The sequence below is a fragment of the Oncorhynchus keta genome, chromosome 14 (assembly GCF_023373465.1).
Source record: "Oncorhynchus keta strain PuntledgeMale-10-30-2019 chromosome 14, Oket_V2, whole genome shotgun sequence".
In the NCBI taxonomy this organism is placed as follows: domain Eukaryota; kingdom Metazoa; phylum Chordata; class Actinopteri; order Salmoniformes; family Salmonidae; genus Oncorhynchus; species Oncorhynchus keta.
In genome coordinates this window covers 62,126,395-62,148,881 of record NC_068434.1, presented here as the reverse complement: position 1 = coordinate 62,148,881, position 22,487 = coordinate 62,126,395, and the positions used below count along the sequence as shown (strand labels likewise).

General features: G+C 43.7%; 1 protein-coding gene across 1 annotated transcript in view; it reads left to right on the top strand.

Annotated features, from left to right (window-relative positions):
* LOC118393749 (T-cell immunomodulatory protein-like) overlaps nt 1-22,487 on the top strand; it is a 125,516-nt gene that overhangs the window by 8,033 nt on the left and 94,996 nt on the right. The window contains exons 7-8 of the mRNA XM_035786790.2: nt 12,378-12,436; nt 17,321-17,402. Coding sequence (XP_035642683.2) covers nt 12,378-12,436; nt 17,321-17,402 — 141 coding nt within the window. The remainder of the gene's footprint in view (nt 1-12,377; nt 12,437-17,320; nt 17,403-22,487) is intronic.

The window sequence follows — 22,487 nt, the reverse complement described above, 5'->3', positions numbered from 1 at the left end:
TGGTATATTAGCATAATACCAAACAGGGTCCATCCATAAAGACCAAACAAACAGCAGTATCTGCCTGAAGCTTAACACTAAATTGCTTGAATAAATAGTTTTTATTGAAAGATCTACTGTGTGCACTCACTCAACATGGAAATATGTAACTGCTCTCTCTAAGTCAAATCTTTGTCAAACCCACATTGTTCTGATTAAGTAGCTTGAGGGGCATCTGGAGTGAAGCCATGTTCACTACAGGAATCAAATAGGTTTGCAAGTACACACACACACACACACACTCCGACATGGTCACAATAACATTGCTCACATAGGCCTAAAAATGTACGTAGGCTATGCTCCACTGCAAGGATGGGCTTCTTAAACTTGTTACAGGATTTCAGTGAGCAGTATTTGCTCCACAGAAGTGGCAGAGAAATGGAATGTGTATGAGGAGTTGGTGTAATCCCCCATAATGCACCTACGTTGTTCCCTTAATGGTTTTATGAGATTATTTCTCCTGCGAATAGCATCTTTCCATTTTCTGGTGCTGTTGTGTCATGTTTGTGAATGAGGTGCTTTGGGTTGAAGGCACACGGTGTGTATTGACAGGAATTGGCTTATGGAGGATTTATTTATGGGATTTCACGTTTTCCTGCCCTGAATTTCATGCTCTTCTCCGGAAGCTCACTTTGATGGAGTCTTTTGGGTTTGTCCCTAACTCGTTTTAATGTCAGTTACACAAACAAGCTGAATGGGGAAAACATTGATACAATATTTTATTTTAGAGATTATTGCATGGAGAGTGTCTGCTTAGTCCAGCTCTCGTGCCTTTTTCTCCGGCCTGTGTAGTTTTTTTCATCCCTTGAAAGCTACATACAATATCGTACAAATATTGGTATCTCAATGCTGTCATTGCGTCTTTTAATGTCATGCCTAAATCCTCACTTGGGATTTGGCAAGTTAAATTGGCAGTTTCACGGTCTGATCAACTCCTCCCAGCAGAAGACAGAGCCATATTTCATTCAATCTGGATCTCTCCCTTCCCATCTTCCTTAATGGGACAATGGGCTGAGTGCTGGGTTACTGTCCTTGATAGAAAACATAGCCATGTAGTGGGGAGAGTAAAACCTCTCTAACCACTGACTGTCCTGTCCTTGCTCAAGCAGTAGTTATTGGAGCATAAGTCCCTGCCATTGTCAGCAGCACAACTAATTAAAATGCTTCAAGTAAATGTCCATTTTTAATTTGTTCCGTTTTGCTGGCTGCATATTGTCTGCGGCAGTCAACAGGCAGTCAACAGAATGGCTATTTGGCTGCCATCGATTTTTCATGGCTGACGTTTCAAATGTTGCCTGCCTGATGTTCGTCAAGTCTGAAATTAAATGTTATTTTTTTTGTTTTTACCCAGGACCTGAGGAAAATAATAGATTTGAGCACTCCACTGTGAGATGAAGATCTCTTTAATCTCTTTCTAGTCCCATAGAGATGTACCCTAGATCCTCATGTCACACACGAATCTACTCTGGGATATTGGCCTAGTTGTTTTTACCTGTTGTTTAGCCTGTATTTCTCCTGGGATTCTGAATTCTATCTCCACCATTACTTTTCTTCAAGGATTTTGTGTCGGTGCAGGGATTCAGTAGCTCGACGCTACAACCCCTGCTTATCTCCCGTGCTCTCACACTGGAAGGCTCCCTATGTCTGGTGGTTGTTGTATCCATTTCACTGATGACTGACATGACATTTCCTTTTGTAATGTCAAAGGCTTCTTTCTCCCGTGCAACAGCAGAAACGTGGACTGGAGTGGGGAGGTCAACATTTTAAACTTTTTTATTTAACCTTTTATTTAAGTAGGCAAGTCAGTTAAGAACAAATGCTTATCTACAGTGACGGCCTAGCCGTCATTGTAAGAGAATAGAATGCATGAGAACACAACTGACAAACCGATGAGAACAGAAAGGCCTATCTCAGTGCTCTCAATATTTAGCACCCGCACACAAACACAATTCTGACTTAATTTTGCCTCATTGTGGGCTGTCTAATTCAACCCATATTTCCCTTCTGAGTCCTCACTCGTTCACAAATTGACATGTGGCCTCCAACCCCTGGACAGAGAGATGAGATCAAACTCACTTGGCCCTGCGTGAACCCATCTCCTCTCCGGCCTAAGGGGTGAAGCCCCCCCCCCCTCCGTTCCCCTCCGTCTGTCACTGAGCGGGGAATTGGAGTCACAGCTTGTTTGCTGAATAACAGTCTAACAAATATGCTGCTCAGGGGCATTAAAGCCTATGGAGAGGGGCAGCCTAAAAGCAAAGCAACCCTTTCCCATCTCAGCTAATGGGAGTGGGCACAGCAGTGATAACTGCAGACAGGTGGGGCTTGGGAGGTGTCTGGATTCATAGGACACTAATGCAGAGGAATGTCATGTTTGGTTTACAGCCTTGCTGGCACTGGGGCTGAGGAGGCTCTGAGCTTTAGGTAATAACCACTGGTTAAATGCAGGTAGGATAGAGAAACCTTACTGTGGATTTGCATTAATATGGTTTAACTAGCTCTAAATGCAGTTGGCCTATTGATGCAACTTTAACAGTTGCATCATTCTGAAATGGGATGCTGTGATAATCTTGTAGATTGGTTATTACTGACTATTATGTACTTTGTTTTCATACACCCTCGTATTATTGTTCTCATACCTTATGCACCATTCATGTAAATATCTTTGTCAAGACAAGCTATTAACTGTATTTTTCCCCATTGGGAAAAACAAAGAAAATATTTCACAACAAAGCCCTGGTTAATTTGACATCTTTTTGTTTGACAACTGTCAGCTGTTTGACTCCTCGTTAGGTCATAGCCCTGTTCTCTCTGCGAATGTGTTCTGTCTGGCATGGAGGAAACCTCTCAGGAGACTGCCTTCCTCTGACCCCAAATACAAAGCACCCTACTTGAATACATGAACAATGGTGGGAGAGAAAAGCCACCAAGACTGCTCATTAACAGCCCTGCACCTTGCTGAACGTCATGGCTTGTGTGTGAGAGGGTGTCAACGCCAGCCTACTGTAGCACATGCTGGAGATAGCACATGCTGGAGACAGTAGGGATGGCTGAGCATCCCACATACAGTGTGAGCATTGTGTGAAACTTGTGCGAGAGAGAGAGCTGTGGATGCACTATAATTAGCTACAAATCTGCTCACGCTCATTTTTCATCAGCCGCTGTTTGTTTCCTCTTCATTTTCTCCAAACAGAATCTCTCTCCAATTACCAGTCCTTAGTGGCTGACCCAGAGATTTATATGGCTCTTTAATCATCATAGTGGGAGAATGGAAGGAGGAGGAGGTTTCATTTAGTTAGTCCCAAACTCCCCATTTGGCCTGCTGACATGACTCTGCTGCTCCTCTGTGTTGACTATACGATAACCTAGTAGGAGTGCTTTCTTGCCGTTAGTGCTGAGCGATTAGTGCTTTTTGAGGTCGGTTCGGTTTCCGTTCGATTATTAAAAAGTAATCACGGTTATCCATTTCCGTTTGGATATTTTTTTTAGACAGTATATGCACTATGCATTGTGTGTTGAATGCTGAATTAAACCGTTAATGAAAATCCCTTGGTGTTAGTGACTGCCCATTACTGCTTATCACTTATTAACCAACATTTTTTCACATTACTTTACTTGAATAAAATATTTTATTTGATGACTTTATCATTTCATTCCAAGTCATCATCTCATCTCTTTAGATCTCCTGCATATACTGTCTGATAAAATCACAATTTAAGTAGTTCTTCAAAGTATTTTTATTTAATTTGACCTTTATTTAACTAGGCAAGCCAGTTAAGAACAAATTCTTATTTACAATGGTGGCCTAGGAACTGTGGGTTAACTGCCTTGTTCAGGGACAGAATGACAGATTTTTTTACTTTGTCAGCCCGGGGATTTGATCTAGCAACCTTTTGGTTACTGGCCCAACACTCTAACCATTAGGCTACCTGCTGCCCCACGGAATCTCACGTGTCAAACTAATTCCATGGAGGGCCGAGTGTCTGCGGGTTTTTGCTCAAACCTTGTACTTGATTGATTGAATTAAGTACAAGGAACTCCCCTCACCTGGTTGTCTAGGTCTTTAATTGAATGGAAAATCCCCCCCAAACAAAGCCTCAGACACTCGGCCCTCTGGAATGAGTTTGACACCCCTGACTTAGATCATGTATTTTCAGGCTCGCGAAGCAACTGCTTTCTATCCCTCTTGATCGCACGTCTCTCTTCTCTCAGTCTCTGTGTCTGCTCCACACAGAACGGACAAGTTTAAGCCGTTGCGCAATTGATTATGGTCATTGTAGTTAATTATCACGTTTTTGTAAAAAAAAAATGTATACATACATACAGTGGGGCGAACAAGTATTTGATACACTGCCGATTTTGCACGTTTTCCTACTTATAAAGCATGTAGAGGTCTGTCATTTTTTATCATAGGTACACTTCAGCTGTGAGAGACGGAATCAAAAACAAAAATCCAGAAAATCACATTGTATGATTTTTAAGTAATTTGCATTTTATTGCATGACATAAGTATTTGATACATCAGAAAAGCAGAACTTAATATTTGGTACAGAAACCTTTGTTTGCAATTACAGAGATCATACGTTTCCTGTAGTTCTTGACCAGGTTTGCACACACTGCAGCAGATTTTGGCCCACACCTCCATACAGACCTTCTCCAGATTCTTCAGGTTTTGGGGCTGTCGCTGGGCAACTGGGACTTTCAGCTCCCTCCAAAGATTTTCTATTGGGTTCAGGTCTGGAGACTGGCTAGGCCACTCCAGGACCTTGAGATGCTTCTTACGAAGCCACTCCTTAGTTGCCCTGGCTGTGTGTTTCGGGTCGTTGTCATGCTGGAAGACCCAGCCACGACCCATCTTCAATGCTCTTACTGAGGGAAGGAGGTTGTTGGCCAAGATCTCGCGATACATGGCCCCATCCATCCTCCCCTCAATACGGTGCAGTCATCCTGTCCCCTTTGCAGAAAAGCATCCCCAAAGAATGATGTTTCCACCTCCATGCTTCACGGTTGGGATGGTGTTCTTGGGGTTGTACTCTATTTTGTGTCTCATCAGACCACATGACCTTCTCCCATTCCTCCTCTGGATCATCCAGATGGTCATTGGCAAACTTCAGACGGGCCTGGACATGCGCTGGCTTGAGCAGGGGGACCTTGTGTGCACTGCAGGATTTTAATCCATGACGGTGTAGTGTGTTACTAATGGTTTTCTTTGAGACTGTGGTCCCAGCTCTCTTCAGGTCATTGACCAAGTCCTGCTGTGTAGTTCTGGGCCAATCCTGCAATTCCAGATTAATACAGTGAATTATAAGTGAAATATCTGTCTAAACAATTGTTGGAAAAATTAGTTGTGTCGTGCACAAAGTAGAGGTCCTAACCGACTTGCCAAAACTATAGTTTGTAAACAAGAAATTTGTTTTAATGACTCCTACTTAAGTGTATGTAAACTTCCAACTTCAACTGTATTTATATATATATTTGGTTAATCTCAGCACTAATAGTCTTTAACTTTGAGAATGAACATGTGCATTTTTTTTCAAGTCTGGGTGTAACATCAATTGATGGATTCAGAGAATTAGTTTGAGGATATTTTTCTCTGCAATCAGAAACAGCAATACTCTGAAAGCTCTGGGGTTATTTACCATGAGATTAATCTGGAATTGCATTGATTAGTGTTTAGCAAGAAATGTTCTCATGCTACCATACTCTTGCAGCTCTACCAAAGGCTGCAAACTGCAGTGGCAGACGGTCTGCGACTGACATAAAAACCCAGTAATAGCCACCTCGGCTCACAGCGAGACTATTTCCATGTTTGCTTCTGTCTTGCAGCTCAAGCTATCCTTACCTGTAATCCTCAACCCTTAGCTGAAGGTCCCCATCTAGGATTTACCAGCAATAATGAAAGGATCTCAGGCAGAAAATAAGTGTGCGAGAGCGAGAGATGCAGGTGGTTGGGGAGGGAGAGAATGCCCCCCTCTACTATGCACTGTGTCAAAGCCCTACTTCCACCTGGGTAGAGATCAGAACGGTGGCTCTGTTTATTCATAAGGTAATGTGATGAAGGGATATTATGGAGCTGTATCCCTGCTCCCGTTCTGTATAATGGAATTGAGAGCTATAATAAAGTCCAAGTCAAACCGTCAGCAGATGCCTTAAATTGGATCTGGAGATTCTTTCCGGAGTCATCTGCATACCCAACATGTAGAGGCCAACAACATTGATTTGCTTTGCTTTAGAATCTCCCACTCTCCTTCTCAAGACCGTCCGTCTACAGCTTACTATTCTTCTCATGCTGTTTGTCTGCCGTAGTTGCTGTAATGTACGCCAGCTCTCTGTATCAGAGAAATGAACTCGTCACTTTGTTGTCGCCTTCCTCCACTCAGAAAGATGACCAACAGGGAAGGTCAGTATATAGGGTATTGGAGAAGACGAGGGATTTCTCCAGAGTTGTCTCCTCTTCCCTAGAGCACCCCACTCCCTTTCTGTGGGTCTCCCTGTCTACCAACATGTGTTCATGATGCCTCAGGAAAAATCTGCTCCAAAGTAGAGCACGAGGAAGAGTTTACAAACCCATCATAGTGCCAGGTATTCCTAACACCGAGAGTATGGATGTGGGGGATGGAACTCCACACAGTGCTCTCGATTTAAACACTCTCATTAGACTTAATTAAATATTTCTAACAAAGCTGCGGGATAATGTTTCCACTTCTCAAACATGAGCTCTCTCCCTTTGCTTTAAATGTTTCTCATTGTAATCCGTATTAGATGGATAATATGTGTGTAACACAGCAAGCCAGATGGATAGATACACGTTTTTTTGTTGTAAATGTATGTTTTGCAACTACGTTTGGGATCATGCTTTGCGCCTTTCTCCAAACTGTTTGCATAGTCATTTCATGATGAATTGTCAGTTCCATAGACCCTAATCAATCAAGTAATTCCCATAACATGTCATGTTTAGCTGCTGCATTGCAGTTTCTATGTAGACCTGTATGTGTGAAGTCTATCAGGGCATGAATAGAACAACCACTTTTTATGGCATGTTTCCCCTAAAGGTATAATCTAAAATGTGCTCGTTAATATTTTAATCCTGGAGTTCTTTAAAATATGCATGCCATAATGGAGAGGTAGTATGCCAAGCTGGGCTTGAAAAACACACAAACAACCACAGAATAGAGCACAGAGGCTTTCGCAATGCATGCTGGGAAACCTCCGTCAGCCAATGAAGAAAAGGCGCTGTGTGAAATGCTGGGTTGGTCCACATATACAAGTGGTCTAAAATGAGTGTGAAATTAACACTTAATCAAGACTATATAAATAATTTCTCTATAATTTGAATCTAATTTAATCTGGGGCTCTGGAACATGATCAATAATCACTATTTTCCTTTTTTTTTAATGTCACTCCATATTATTATAGGTGACACTCCTGATTATTCAATTAAGGAGGCAGTAAGACTGAAAGGACACTTGATTTGAGCTGATTGAATGTGCTACATCAGGCTCCATGATAAGGAGAGGTAAACAGATACCCAGTCATCGGATCTGTAATGGCTGGCTCAAATCGACTATGATTATCCTGCAAGTATCAATTAGCCTACCTCATCTGTAAATATATTCATGGTCTTGTGTGTTTTCTTCGATTTTGCTATTCTTAGGAGGAGAATATTAACTGAATCGAACATATTCACCCTTAATCCAAGAGAGGAGGTGGGAGAAACAATCAACTGATTTAAAGATGAACACTTTCGAAATCGCTATTTTGGGATTTTCTGCTTCGTAGGTTTTCATCTGCAGATGCATCTGATTTTTACTCCAATGCCACAGCTTGTTAGTCTTGGTGTAATTAAACAATCTGTTCTCTATTTTAAAGCTGCAATATGTAACTTTTTTGGCGACCTGACCAAATTCATGTAGAATGTAAGTTATAGATCTTTCATTCTCATTGAACACCGGTATTAAGAAGCAGTAGATCTGTTTTATGTGCGCTATTTCTATGCTTCCCGTTATTAAGTTTTATTTTTTAATCTATTACTTTCTGTTTTGTAAACCAGATGAAAAAACAATATTTTTGGTTATGGAAAATATATTTCACAGCGGTTTAAATGGCACAATGATTCTCTACACTATACTTGCTTGTTTTGTTACAAACTGAATTTAGCAAAAACCTATTCGAATTTTAGCAACTAGGAAATGCCGGAGCGATTTCTACTTAGGACACATTTTAATAATTAAGACTGTTTCTTTAATTAGCTTTGTGGTTGCAATCCTGCAACTAGACTGTGACATGACATATCACTTAGAGCCCAGAGCCTTTACTCATACCTGAATTATGCATTCATTGGAGTCACGGATTGAAAATTAAGTAATCGGTTTTGAAGTCTATCCATTTGCCAGTACTGTATATCAACCTGCAAGTTTATGCACCTTTTTGTAATTAGTTTTGTATTTTAAGGTCATGATGAATGGCTTTCCCTAATGAATTATTCTCGGGAACCCAGACCCTAGGCAACAGCAGTGATTAGGGTCTGGGATGAATGACGGAATTTCTTGGTAACCTCAAAGGGGGGGGGGGGATCTGGGGAGGGTCCTCCTCAGACAGACAAATCACGAGGCATGCCGGAATGTTTCGGTTCGATACCAACGTTTGCCGGTATAAAGCAGTGGTTTTAGTGAAGGTAGTTGACGCAAACTAGCCACTTGAGAAATGCCCTCATTAAAAGTAACCTCCGTTATTTCCATCTTTAATAAGCTTGTAATCTTGTCCATCTTACCCCAGCACTGTTTCTAGTAGATGTCCTGGATGGGTGGGAGCACATCTAATTTATATTGTGTTATATTGACTACTACTGGGTTTTTCCTGATATCCATCTTACTCAAATAGTGGTGCCATTGTAAAAGAAGTGTCGTATGCGTACAACTGTGTAAAACCAAGTGACGGAAGAAGTTTATACAGCCGTTTTTTATTTTACTGGGCAGAGGTCTTTTATAGAGCCACTGAGGTATGTCCGTTATTGTGAACCAGGGAGAGGAGGAGGATGATGGAGAGGAGTAGGAGGAGTGGCCCGTGGGGACTGTAAGTGTTTACAGGATTTCTCAGTGATGTGGAGAGCTCCCCTGCCTCGTCTATGCCCCCTCTAATCAGACAGGCAGGCAGACACCCACTGCTAGTTGGGGAGAGCTTCCTTTTATAGCCTGATTATTGAACCTGTTTACTCCTCATCAGCAGACTGCAGGAGGCTACACACTCCACATGGGTCACACGTCTGAAGATCACAGATGGAGAGAGAGAGAGACTCGTGGAAAGTGAGAATGCAGCTAAACTCAGCGGTTCCTTCAGCAACACACTATGAACTGTATAGTAGTGTCTGTCTCCAAAGGTCTCTATCTATCTGTATGGATAACCTCTCCACCCCACTCCTCTCTGTATCTACTGCCCACAGTGAGACCATTGATCAAAGCAGCCTCTCTGTGGGTGAGATTATTGCTCCCTTCCATGAAAAGGGCATCTGCCTGCATGAAGGCAGATTAAAGGCCCATGTGTTGTTGTTTGGAATTTTCTTTGTGTGCCTTCCATTTTGCCACACTTAGGCTTATCACGGTTAGATGTTGGATTTCCATGGGCGGTACGAAGCAGACACTGCATGAGTGGAATAGGAATATTGACTTAAGAGTGAAGGACAGCACTCTACTCCAAAAATCTGTTTTAATATCTCACTGAAATTAGTAGACGCCATCCAAATGATCATGATGTCTTTTACAGTGCACAGGATATAAGTGGTTTTCACTTATGACTAGTATATTTCTATGTGGAGAAAACACATTGGACCCTGTAGGCATTTTTTCCTGCCACCCTGATAATGTTAGAAGACGCGTTGAGAAGTTTAATTTAGTATTCTGCCTTGCATGTGATAGTCTCACAATATATTAATGAATAACTGTAGGGATAGGGATCCCAGCTAAGTTGTTCCTTCCTTTTTCCTTCTTTCTTAGTGTCGTTGCAGAGTTCCCCCAGCCCTGAGCTTAACAGGGAGCTCACAAAGAGCCCAAGGGTTAATCACGACCATTACTTAATGTACGAATAGCTTTTTAAATTGTGAGAAATTAAGAATAATTGCTGCGGAGTGGATGTCAAAAGAAAAGCACTGAAATATGTACAGTACCAGTCAAAAGTTTGGACACATCTACTCATGCAAGGGTTTTTCTTTATTTTTACTATTTTTTACATTGTAGAATAATAGTGAAGCCATCAACTCTGAAGTAACACATATGGAATCATGTAGTAACCAAAAAACGTGTTAAATAAATAAAAATATGTTATATGTTTTAGATTCTTCAAAGTAATTCAAAATTCTAAAGGCACTCACACATCTAATATTTTTTTGCAGGTGCATGGTAAAAGTTGAATAAAATGAGAAAAGAAGAAACCCGCACACTGCTCTTGCTAGTAACACTGCTCTTTAATAAGCTTTACATATCGGATTCTTCAAAGTAGCCACCCGTGATGACAGCTCTGCACACTCTTGGCAGTTGCTCAACCAGCTTCACCTAGAATGCTTTTCCAACAGTCTTGGAGGAGTTCCCACATATGCTGAGCACTTGTTGGCTGCTTTTCCTTCACTCTGTGGTCCAACTCATCCCAAACCATTTCAATTTGTTTGAGGTCGGGTGATCTGATGCAGCACTCCATCACTCTCCTTCTTGGTCAAATAGCGTGTTGGGTCATTGTCGTGTTCAGCGCAAACCAGATAGGATGACCTATCGCTGCAGAAGGCTGTGGTAGCCATGCTGGTTAAGTGTGCCTTGAATTCTAAATAAATCCCTGACAGTGACACCAGCAAAGCACCATCACACCTCCTCCTCCATGCTTCACGGTGGAAAACACACATGTGCAGAGATCATCTGTTCAGCTTCTCTACGTCTCACAAAGACACGGCGGTTGGAATTAAAAATCCATTGCTCGTGTTTCTTGGCCAAAGCAAGTCTCTTCTTCTTCTTGTTGTCCTTTAGTAGTGGTTTCTTTGCAGAAATTTGACTATGAAGGCCTGATTCACTCATTCTCCTCTGAACAGTTGATGTTGATGTGTCTGTTACTTGAATTCTGTAAAGCATTTATTTGGCCTGGAATTTCTGAGGCTGGTAACGCTAATGAACGTATACTCTGCACCAGAGGTAACTCTAGGGCTTCCTTTCCTGTGGTGGTCCTCATGAGCCAGTTTCATCATAGCGCTTGATGGTTTTTGACTGCACTTGAAGAAACTTTCAAAGTTCTTTGACATTTTCCGTATTGACTGACCTTCATGTCTTAAGGTAATGATGGACTGTCATTTCTCTTTGCTTATTTGAGCTGTTCTTGCCATAATACACATTAAGAAGGAAATAAATTCCACAAATTAACTTTTAAAAAGGCACATCTGTTAATTGCAATGCATTCCAGGTGACTACCTCATGAAGCTGGTTGAGAGTGCCAAGTGTGCAAAGCTGTCATCAAGGCAAAGGGTGGCTACTTTTTAAAGAATCTCAAATATAAAATATATTTAGATTTGTTTAACACTTCTTTTTTTTGTTGATTACTACATGATTCCATATATGTTACTTAATAGTTTTGATGTCTTCACTATTATTCTACAATGTAGAAAATAGTAAAAAATAAAGAAAAACCCTTGAATGAGTAGGTGTGTCCAAACTGTTGACCGGTACTGTATATTATGTAAGAAAAGAAAACACTTTACTTTTCATCATGCTCCCATCTCTTTCCCTGGCCATTGGGCCTACTTGTCTCACACTGTGAACTGAAGTGTGATTGGACAGTACAATGCAGGAGAAACAGACTAGCTGAAGACAGTAGAGAATAATCCATTTGATGAACAGCAATGCACAGTCAGAAACCCAACTAATTCAGTGGCCTTGTGGTTAGTGTGAGTGTCCGCCCTGAGATTGGAAGGTTGGGTGTTTGATCCCCGGCTGAGTCATATCACATACTGTAAAAATGTGACCCGATCCGTCTCTGCTTGGCACTCCGCAATAAAGGAGATAGATTGTGGATAAGGCCCTGCGATAGACTAGCATCTTCTCCAGGGTGTGTACTTGTACATCAAGCGGACTCAAGCCGCTCCCATCAACCATTCCGGCTCCACAAGCAAATCTACTTAACTTTTTTTACTGCACAGTCAAGGGTTGCTATAGCTTCTGTATCTATACAGTTGGCTTCTGTTCTCTATTGTAAAACCTCTGGAAAAACACTGTATGCCTCAGACGGTTACATTTATCTCTTGTTTTCTTCGGTTCTTCTAGGGAAATGGCTCCCAGTGAATAATAGCATATTTTCTCTCATTCTATTTTCAGATTTGTTCCTCACAACCCAAGATGACAATGGTCTTGGCTTCGAGACGTGGATTAATAAGGTATGGCACAATCACATTTGTCTTTTATGTTGACTCTGTCTACAATTGACGATCTCTACTCAGTGAAAACATGGTTAAAGTTTTTAGTTGGGGCGGCAGGTAGCCTATCTTTGGGCCAGTAGCCGAAAGGCCGCTGGTTCAAAACCCCAAGCAGACTAGGTAAAAAATATGCCGACGTGCCCTTGAGCAAGGCACTTAATCATAATTGCTTCTTAAAGTCGCTTGGTATAAGAGGGTCTTCTAAATAACACGTGTAAATGTAATTGTTTCTCTCACAGCACAGTCGTTTCAGAGATACTTTATTTTTGGTAGATTTTATTCGGCCCTTCCGCTGTTGTGGTAGTTTGCATTCTGCAAGTGCACTGATACAGTCAGTTCAGGTTTTTAAGGGTTATTTAAAATTCAGGATACGGAGGCTCACAAAGCACAAGAAGAGAGTGAAAGGGAAGGGTTGAGGTTGCAGGTATATGAAAAATGTGACCGAGGAAGGAGGGCAAGATGGATGAAAATGGGGGGCAGTGGAGAAAAATAGACTTTGTTTGGTGTAGTACTGTAGATGGACACTGTTCACCTCCCGCTGAGTTTGACCTCTCCAATGCTGCCACTGGTCTGTCTTTGAGCTGGAGGGAACCAATCTGACTTGTGCTTTAATAATCTATTTTTATGGATGTAATCTCCACGGGCCGTGCTGCTTTGCCTCAGCCTGTAGGGGCACTGCACAGTGCACCAGCCAAAGACAGCCGGTACAGCAGGGAATACTTGGGTTGGTGATTAAAATCAGGGGTGTGTTCACCAATCGTTAATCCCATCTGATTCATCCAGCCAGTTTACCCTTTCCTATTGTTCTTCTTTTTGTTTCTATGACTTATTTTGGGAGGAAGAGGAGTTTGGTTTTGGGGTTGATGATAGAATGCACCAGTGGTTGGTGGCAACAAAGTTATTGAAGTGTGTCCATGATTTAATTCACCAACGTAACACATGCACACACTATGTGACAGACACAACCAGGGGCTAATTTCCTGGTTTCCTCTGTGTAAAACCCCAGTAATCCCTGGCTGCCGCCTTTACTGGGTGGGCTTTCGTTTAACAGCCGCAGTTCACGGGCCAGTGCTTTAGCCCATTTCAACACTTCATTTTAATGACTTTTTTTCTTTCTGAAGACTCCCTGGGCACCCTTCTGCTCTTCTCTCTGATTATGCAAGAACAGCCTTTGTTTGTGGAGAATGCAAAGGCAGAGGGGACGCTTTTCATTGGCTAATGCCAAGCCGTGGACAACCCATTTACTCTAATACCTGATATGATCTGTCAATTCACCAGCTGAAGGAGCCATTCCTGCTAAACAAACATGCAGGGAAAGCATTAGCTGTTTGATACTTTGATTAGTTTTCTCAGTAGTCGCAGTAAAGTGAATTCGAAAAGTGCATCGTTGCATGAGAAACACACCAAATGCGCTCTGTGTAAACAGAACCTGCTGCCGTAGTCTGCGGATCTTCACACTTCAATCAGCTCTCTTCACTCAATCAGAAAGGCAACACAACAGATTTAATCACGAACGGCTACCGTGCCTCACATCAGTAGGCCACCACCAGTCAGTCACAAAGACTTAGATCTCCCCTACTATACTCTAGAGATGGTTAACACGTTCCTGACTATATCGTATTATATTTCTGTTGTTGGTTTTTACCTCTTCTTTCTCCCCAATTTTGATCTTGTCTTATCGCTGCAACTCCCCAAAGGGCTCGGCAGTCAAAGGTCAAGTCATGCGTCTTCCGAAACATGAACCGCCAAACCGCACTTCTTAACACCCGCTCGCTTAACCCGGAAGCCTACCGCACCAATGTGTCGAAGGAAACACCAGTCAACTGATAACCGGCGTCAGCCTGCAGGTGCACGGCCCGCCACAAGGAGTCGCTAGTGTAATGAGCCAAGTAAAAGCCCCTGTGGCCAAACCCTCCCCTAACCTGGACGACGCTGGGCCTATTGTCCGCTGCCCTTTGGGACTCCCGATCACGGCCGGTTGTGACACAACCTAGGAACAAACCCGGGTCTATAGTGACACCTCAAGAACGGCGATGCAGTGCATTAGAACGCTGCACCACTCTGGAAGCCCCTGTGTGTGTGATTTTAAAACTCCCAATCAGATGGGCACCGTGAGGTAATCACACAACTCGATCTTCTTGTTTTTAAAGCACGCCCACAATTGGTCCAGCGGCCGTTCTCCACAAGTTAGTCACACACACACACACCATACGCACATGGACACACTCAGTCAAAGCCTCGCCATGTGTTTAGAACAGATTTAACCATCCAGATGTCTGTGTTCTCCAAACACACCATCATAGGTGCTCCATGAGTCAACCCCAGACTCAATCAGATGATCACTGTGTAACGTAACACAGACGCAATCAGCCGAGCCACACTGCGGAGCGGTGCGTCCTGCCATGCCGTCCTGCTTGGTAGGTGGGTACTGACTAACGGAGAGAGAGAGAGAGGCGTGATGGAAGGGCAGGTCTGGGATCACACACTTTGACAAATCCAGAGGAGACGCTCACATGCTCGCTCAGTCTGAAAAGCTGCTTACTTTTTGTCTGACTGCCAGGTAATAAATAAGCACAAGCATAAAGGAAGAGCAGTGAACGAATGGGATGTTTTTTTCTGTTTTCTTGCTGAAACTATTCTCAGATGTCATAAATCACTAATGGGTCGCTCGGCAGGCCTCTGCTCTCCTACCGGGCCGGGCCACATCTGCTGCTCCAGAAGGGAGAAGGAGATAAGGAGAGAGGAATAGTTTTACAGCCCCCCCAATATCTCCCCCTTTTCTGTTTATGTTCCAAATACACGATTCATTATGTCACATCGTGTAGAGTCACGGAGTAGGGAGGGAAGTCCTGCTGCATTCACATGATGGTTTCAAAAATAAAGCAACTCCTGTTTGAGAAAAGTATTTGACGTTATCTTTTTGGGACCTCACATTCTAAGGCAGGGGTGGGCAACTCCAGCCCTCGAGGGCATGATTGGTGTCATACCTTTTCTCCATCCCTAGCAAACGCAGCTGATTAATCAAATTGCATTCTAAATTGACCATCATGATTTAGGTGATTATTGGGAGTCAGGTGTGTTAGCTGGGGCTGGGCCAAAACGGTGACGCCAATCAGGCCCTCGAGGACTGGAATTGCCCACCCCTGTTCTAAGGTAACGGGGCATATGTTTGAGTTGCAAAAATCCGGCAGAACCTACAACTGAGCCGTGTGTATCCCAGCCTGCTAATGTGTTTCTACATGTAGCTAGCTGCATGGTTCTTGGGTGCAGCGTGTTCCCTCTGGCTGGAGAGTAAAGGCCAGAGGGTCTTCTGTGTGTTAACAGGAGAGTGCTCCTGCTCTCTGGGGCCTTGCGTCAGGGTCCGCTGAGAGCTCTGTGTTCATGAATGTCACTGTGTTGGTCACTGGACACCAGTCCCCCAAGAGGCCAGAGTCTAATAAGAACACAGACACGCACTGACACTCCTGCCATATTTATTTTCGGTAAACAGAAACCATTTGTATAGAGAGACTATTCCAGCTTGAATCTCAAAGCTCAGCCATCAAGATTTATATCAGAGTGTGTCACATATAGTCGCCTCCTGAAATTATTGGTACCTTTTTATAAACATGAGAAAAAAATACTGTATGAAATAATAATACAAACACTGATCTCAGTCTCCGGACTTGAACCCATTGAAAACCTGTGGTTTGAATTGAAGAGGGCAGTGAGTTTATAAGCACAGGCCGAAGGATATCAACGATCTGGAAATATTCGGTATGGTGCAAGGGTCTAAGATCCCTTCCAAAGTGTTCTCCAATCTCAGTGCCCTTATCATTGCAAGGGGAGGGTGCACAAAGTATTGAAAACATAGGGTGCCAATAATTTCAACACCTATCTTTTTGAGAGAGAGAAAAAAGATAACTTGCTTAAACATATCTATTCCTTTGAGCAATTGTATTAGTATAAAATAATATAATTTCTCAATTTGTTTTGCATACAATATACAGGGTAGAATTATACAATCATTTTTGCTCCTCTTTTTATCAAGGGTGTCAATAATTTCGGACCCCACTGTATCTAGCTGATCATGAGCTCATTTCTCCAACAAACACTAATTTAGTGATGACCATGACTCTCATTGAGCTCAAGGCCCTCTCCATCACCTTAGAAATAATCTGCTAACAGATTGGCATTGACACAACTCCATCTCTAAGATTATCCTAAAATAGCCCTGAAGCCCATGTCTCCTCACTACTAAATCTATGTGTAATCTCTCGCAGACTATTTATTATCTCTCGATGTCTGATGTGCTAACAACTGATGTTGGCAGCGAGGGGACAACTGGAGGTGGTTTTGTTAAGAGTGTAGACTGCAGTTTGGCCATTGTGCCATTCGTTACATGTGGGTCTGTATGTGTGGGAGCGTTTTTTTTTTTTCTCTCTCTCGGCATTCAAGACCAAAGCACTGTCTGTTCCATTGGCTGACTCTTAGCATGGCTGCTAACTGCATGGAGCTCCTGTAGTTCAGCACACCACTGAGCTGAAATCAATTCAAACGTCAGGCTGATCATGCCAGCTCCTTCCCTGCTGTTGCCCTCGCTGCACTTTTCTACTGGTCCCCTGTCACCCACTGTGTCCCCTGTCACGCACTGTGTCCCCTGTCACCTACTCTGCCTGCCCACACAATTAAAGCAGCCCCTGACTAATGGTTGGTCAAAGGACCATGCTACTTGTCCTTTCACTCAATCATTCAGTTTTGAAATGTACAGTAGCCTACTGTATCTACTCTGGCAACTTGTGTTTATGTTTATCTCAAAGGAAAAATCATTCTGCGTTTTAATATGAACTTTACTTTTTCTTTCAGGATGGGAACTTTACCAAAACCCAGCCCGGACGTATACCAGAAAATGTCAAGAAAGTTGGCCAGTCTTGTTTTGTCGACTTTGGTGAGTTTTCTCATTCGGTCTTTTAAACTCCCTGTTCCATCATTGCTCTTTTGCAGTGCCAGGAATGGTTGGTGTCTGTCTTCAAAGGCCCCTAAATGTAACTCTCTGCTCTTCGGGGGATGACATTTTCAAACAGCTCTGATCTAATAGGATTTCCCAGACAGAGAGAGCACAGAGTTTCCCAACATCTTATCTAGTTAGAACGTCTCGTTTTTACTCCTTGTTCTGAAGTTTGTTGGCTTGGGTGTTGAAGTCAAATCTCAGTCCTAGTAAATGAGTTGTAATCTTAAAGTTGAAGTAGGTCCAAAACAAGGTGGCCGGACAACCTTTTCAGAATTGATTTCTTGATCGACCACAGGGTTCTAATCTACTCCATGTCATGAAGCATCATATCCACTTTAAGTAAACTATTTTGTTGAATTTTTACTGGATGAAACACACACACAAACAAATATATACATACACATCATTGCCAATATCAATATTTTAACAGCCAGGGGTGTCATGAAATATTTAGAGTACAAATTTCCTCATCCCAAATTGCAAATGATTCATGAGCCCAGGGAAATTACCTATGTGGTTTTCTGTGTGTTTTTAATTCTTTATTTCAGACGGACTTGGCCTTTTATGTTCAAATCTCAAGCTTATCTGAGCAAACAAGAACTTTTCACTTTTTCAATATTTTTACATTTTTTGAATCTTCTTTTCACTTTGTTACTATGGAAATGTCACTTCAAGCTGTTACCATGGTGAGGAAGGTTAAACGGAGGTGCTCAAAGACCTAAAGATTCAGAGGGATAGATCTTGTCAACGCTTCTACACTTTCAGACTCTGGAGGGTAATAAGGATCAACTGGAATGCGCTTTGCTTTTGCCACAGTTTATGACGCTACACGGGGCCTGGGATATAACATGTGAATAAATGAAATACAAATATAGGACATAACACATCACGACAAGAGAGGCAACACTACGTAAAGAGAGACCTAAGATGACAACAGCATGGCAGCAACACATGACAAAGCTGCATGGTGACAACTCAACATGGCAACACAACATGGCAGCAGCACAACATTGGTAGCAGCACAAAACAGGGTCCAAACATTATTGGGCACAGACAACAGCACAAAGGGAAAGAAGGTAGAGACAACAATACATCACGCAAAGCAGCCACAACTGTCAGTAAGTGTCCATGATTGAGTCTTTGAATGAAGAGATGGAGATAGAACTGTCCGGTTTGTGTGTTTGTTGCAGCTCATTCTAGTCACTAGCTGCAGCGAACTGAAAAGACGAGGATGTGTGTGCTTTGGGGACCTTTAACAGAATGTGACTGGCATAACAGGTGTTGTATGTGGAGAATGAGGGCTGCAGTAGATATCTCAGATAGGGGAGAGTGAGGCCTAAGAGGGTTTTATATATAAATATCAACCAGTGGGTCTTGCAACGTGTATACTTTGATGACCAGTTTACAGAGGAGTATAGAGTGCAGTGATGTGTCCTATAAGAAGCATTGGTGGCAAATCTGATGGCCGAATGGTAAAGAACATCTAGCCGCTCGAAAGCACCCTTACCTGCCGATCTATAAATTACGTCTCCGTAATCTAGCATGGGTAGGATGGTCATCTGAATCAGGGTTAGTTTGGCAGCTGGGGTGAGAGAGAAGCGATTTACGACAGCGGAAACCAAGTCTAGATTTAACTTTAGCCTGCAGCTTTGATATGTGCTGAGAGAAGGACAGTGTACTGTCTAGCCATAGTCACCTCATACAAGCATTTGGGAGTATCTCAAGCTCTAAACCCTCAGAGGTAGTAATCACATCAGTGGGGAGAGGGGCATTCTTCTTACCAAACCACATGACCTTTGTTTTGGAGGTGTTCAGAACAAGGTTAAGGGCAGAGAACTTGTTGGATACTAAGACAACTTTGTGGGGCCAGCTGAGTATCGTTGTCACATGGGCAGGTGTTACTGTTTAAATGGAAAAGGATGACTAATGAATCAAGACGGACTCACCATTCATTGTATGAAACACAAGGAGTGTTGATGTTGGTGCTCCCAATTACTGCACGTTGCCCACTCATTACCTTCTAATAACCACTTCAATTCATTATATTTTGCATCCTTTTCTTTTTCTGCGCTTGCTTGCACTTGAAAAGGTTCACCCACACCATACACACACACGCGCATACATTTGTTCGTCTCTGCCAGTAAAGTAACGAATCAGAGGTGAGGTTGCTGCTGACTGACTACTAGATCGATGGAGCACAATGTGGCGCTCTAGCCTGCTTTAGAAGAGATTGTCTTTGATATGGCAGGACCTAGGGAGGGGATGGAATATCCAAAACGGACAGACACATACACCCTCACCCAAACACAGTGCAGGGAGAAATATGCTCAATTGTAGCAGCCGCTTCTTGGTAGGCCCTCCACCAGTCACCAAGGGCATTATGATGCTAACGTGGCCCCTGTCACTACATCAAGCCAGGTAGGCATGAGCACCGGGAGCAAAGGCCAGCACACGCCTGCAACAAGTTTAAAGAGCTTAATTGAGCGTGATCTTCAAAGCACGTTATCCTTGATTTCACTTTTGTTCCCTGAGAGCCTTTGGTGCTGATTTGAATATCAGCACCTAATTAAAAATATATATATTGGATTCAGAGCACCTGTTCTTTGGAGATTGGGAGGGTGGGGGGATATGACCTCCGGGAGAGGAATGAAAGAGGAGACTGGGTGCTTCAAAGACTCAAATGATTTCAATGTGCGAGAAATAAAAAGGAAAAAAGGGCACAGAAAAGCTGGAAGTGTGCAGATAGAACAGAGACCGATGGAGCTGGGAGAGGGAGGACTAGAGAGAGAGAGGGAGATGGAGCTGAGAGAGGGAGGACTAGAGAGAGAGAGAGAGAGAGAGGACTAGAGAGAGAGAGGGAGGACTAGAGAGAGAGAGGGAGGACTAGAGAGAGAGAGAGGGAGGACTAGAGAGAGAGAGAGGGAGGACTAGAGAGAGAGAGAGGGAGGACTAGAGAGAGAGAGGGAGGACTAGAGAGAGAGAGGGAGGACTAGAGAGAGGGAGATGGAGCTGGGAGAGGGAGGACGAGAGCGAGATGGAGCTGGGAGAGGGAAGAGAGAGATGGAGCTGGGAGAGGGAGGACTAGAGAGAGGGAGGACTAGAGAGAGGGAGCTGGGAGAGGGAGGACTAGAGAGAGAGAGGGAGATGGAGCTGAGAGAGGGAGGACTAGAGAGAGGGGGGACTAGAGAGAGGGAGTACGAGAGAGAGGGAGGACGAGAGAGAGAGAGATGGAGCTGGGAGAGGGAAGAGAGAGAGATGGAGCTGGGAGAGGGAGGACTAGAGAGAGGGAGGACTAGAGAGAGGGAGGACTAGAGAGAGGGAGGACTAGAGAGAGATGGAGCTGGGAGAGGAAGAAGAGATGGAGCTGGGAGAGGGAGGACTAGAGAGAGGGAGATGGAGCTGGGAGAGGGAGGACGAGAGATGGAGCTGGGAGAGGGAGGACGAGAGATGGAGCTGGGAGAGGGAGGACTAGAGAGAGGGGGGACTAGAGAGAGGGAGGACGAGAGAGGGAGGACGAGAGAGATGGAGCTGGGAGAGGGAAGAGAGAGAGATGGAGCTGGGAGAGGGAAGAGAGAGAGATGGAGCTGGGAGAGGGAGGACTCGAGAGATGGAGCTGGGAGAGGGAGGACTAGAGAGAGGGAGATGGAGCTGGGAGAGGGAGGACGAGAGAGAGAGATGTAGTTGGGAGAGGGAGGACAAGAGAGAGATGGAGCTGGGAGAGGGAATACTAGAGAGATGGAGCTGGGAGAGGGAGGACTAGAGAGAGAGAGGGAGAGGGAGCTGGGAGAGGGAGGACGAGAGAGAGGGAGGATGAGAGAGAGGGAGGATGAGAGAGAGGGAGGATGAGAGAGAGGGAGGACGAGAGAGAGGGAGGACGAGAGAGAGGGAGGACGAGAGAGAGGGAGGACGAGAGAGAGAGATGGAGCTGGGAGAGGGAAGAGAGAGAGATGGAGCTGGGAGAGGGAGGACTAGAGAGAGGGAGATGGAGCTGGGAGAGGGAGATGGAGGACTAGAGGGAGATAGGAAAGCAAGCAGCGTGATGCGTCTGCTTGATATCGGAGTGGGAATTATTCTGATCACACTCCAAGCTTTCAATTTTCGCCTACACCTCAGTGATAGATGGCGGATACAGGAGTGACCTTCCCTCTAAACCTCTTCTCCAACACACACACTGTATCATCAACAATTCATCCATAACATGAATCTATGAGCTTACAAATAGTGATTAAGGTCATATAATGTTGGGCTGTTTCCATTTTAGTTCCACATGTATACACATTCATTGTGTGGTTTTTCAGTATTACCAATTCTAGGATGAGCCTTTCTTCCAAAGACTCATTAGACAGGAGTACCCCCCTCCCCTTAGTTAAGACCCAGACAACCATGTGGGGGGAGTTCCTTGCTAATTAGTGACCTTAATTCATCAATCGAGTACAAGGGTGAAGCGTAAACCCGCAGACCCTCGGCCTTCCGTGGGATGAGTTTGACACGTGCATCAGAAGGACTCGGTTAGAACGTCTGTTGGAACTTAGCCGCAGGTTAACGGCAGCATCCGCTGGCGCAACACTTCCGTCACACTGTAGCCACGCCACCGTAGTCTTAATGCATGCACAACATACGCCAGACAAAACATTCCCATCTGCCTTATCGTAGCTGTAATTGCATTTCTCAAAGCGACAGCGCCCAATACATAATTCATTGATGGAGACTGCACAGCTAAGGACCACGGGAAGAGTTGACTGCTAATGCAGTTAGAGGAATTACGTTGATGACATGATGATTTGTGTTGTTTTTTTCTCTCTCCGAGCTGAAGTAGCTCATGTACTAGAGTACATCAAAAAAAACCTGAACGCTACCCGGAGGATTTCCTCTCCTCCATTAGCGTCTTAACAGTGACAGCTCTGTGGTAGAACTACAGCGGTCCGTGTGCCGAGAGTCTTCTCAGGGAATGCTTTTTGAATATGTATGGGGTATTTGTGATGCATCCCGTGATGTTTTATTTTTTTCTGCCTCTCTCCCAGG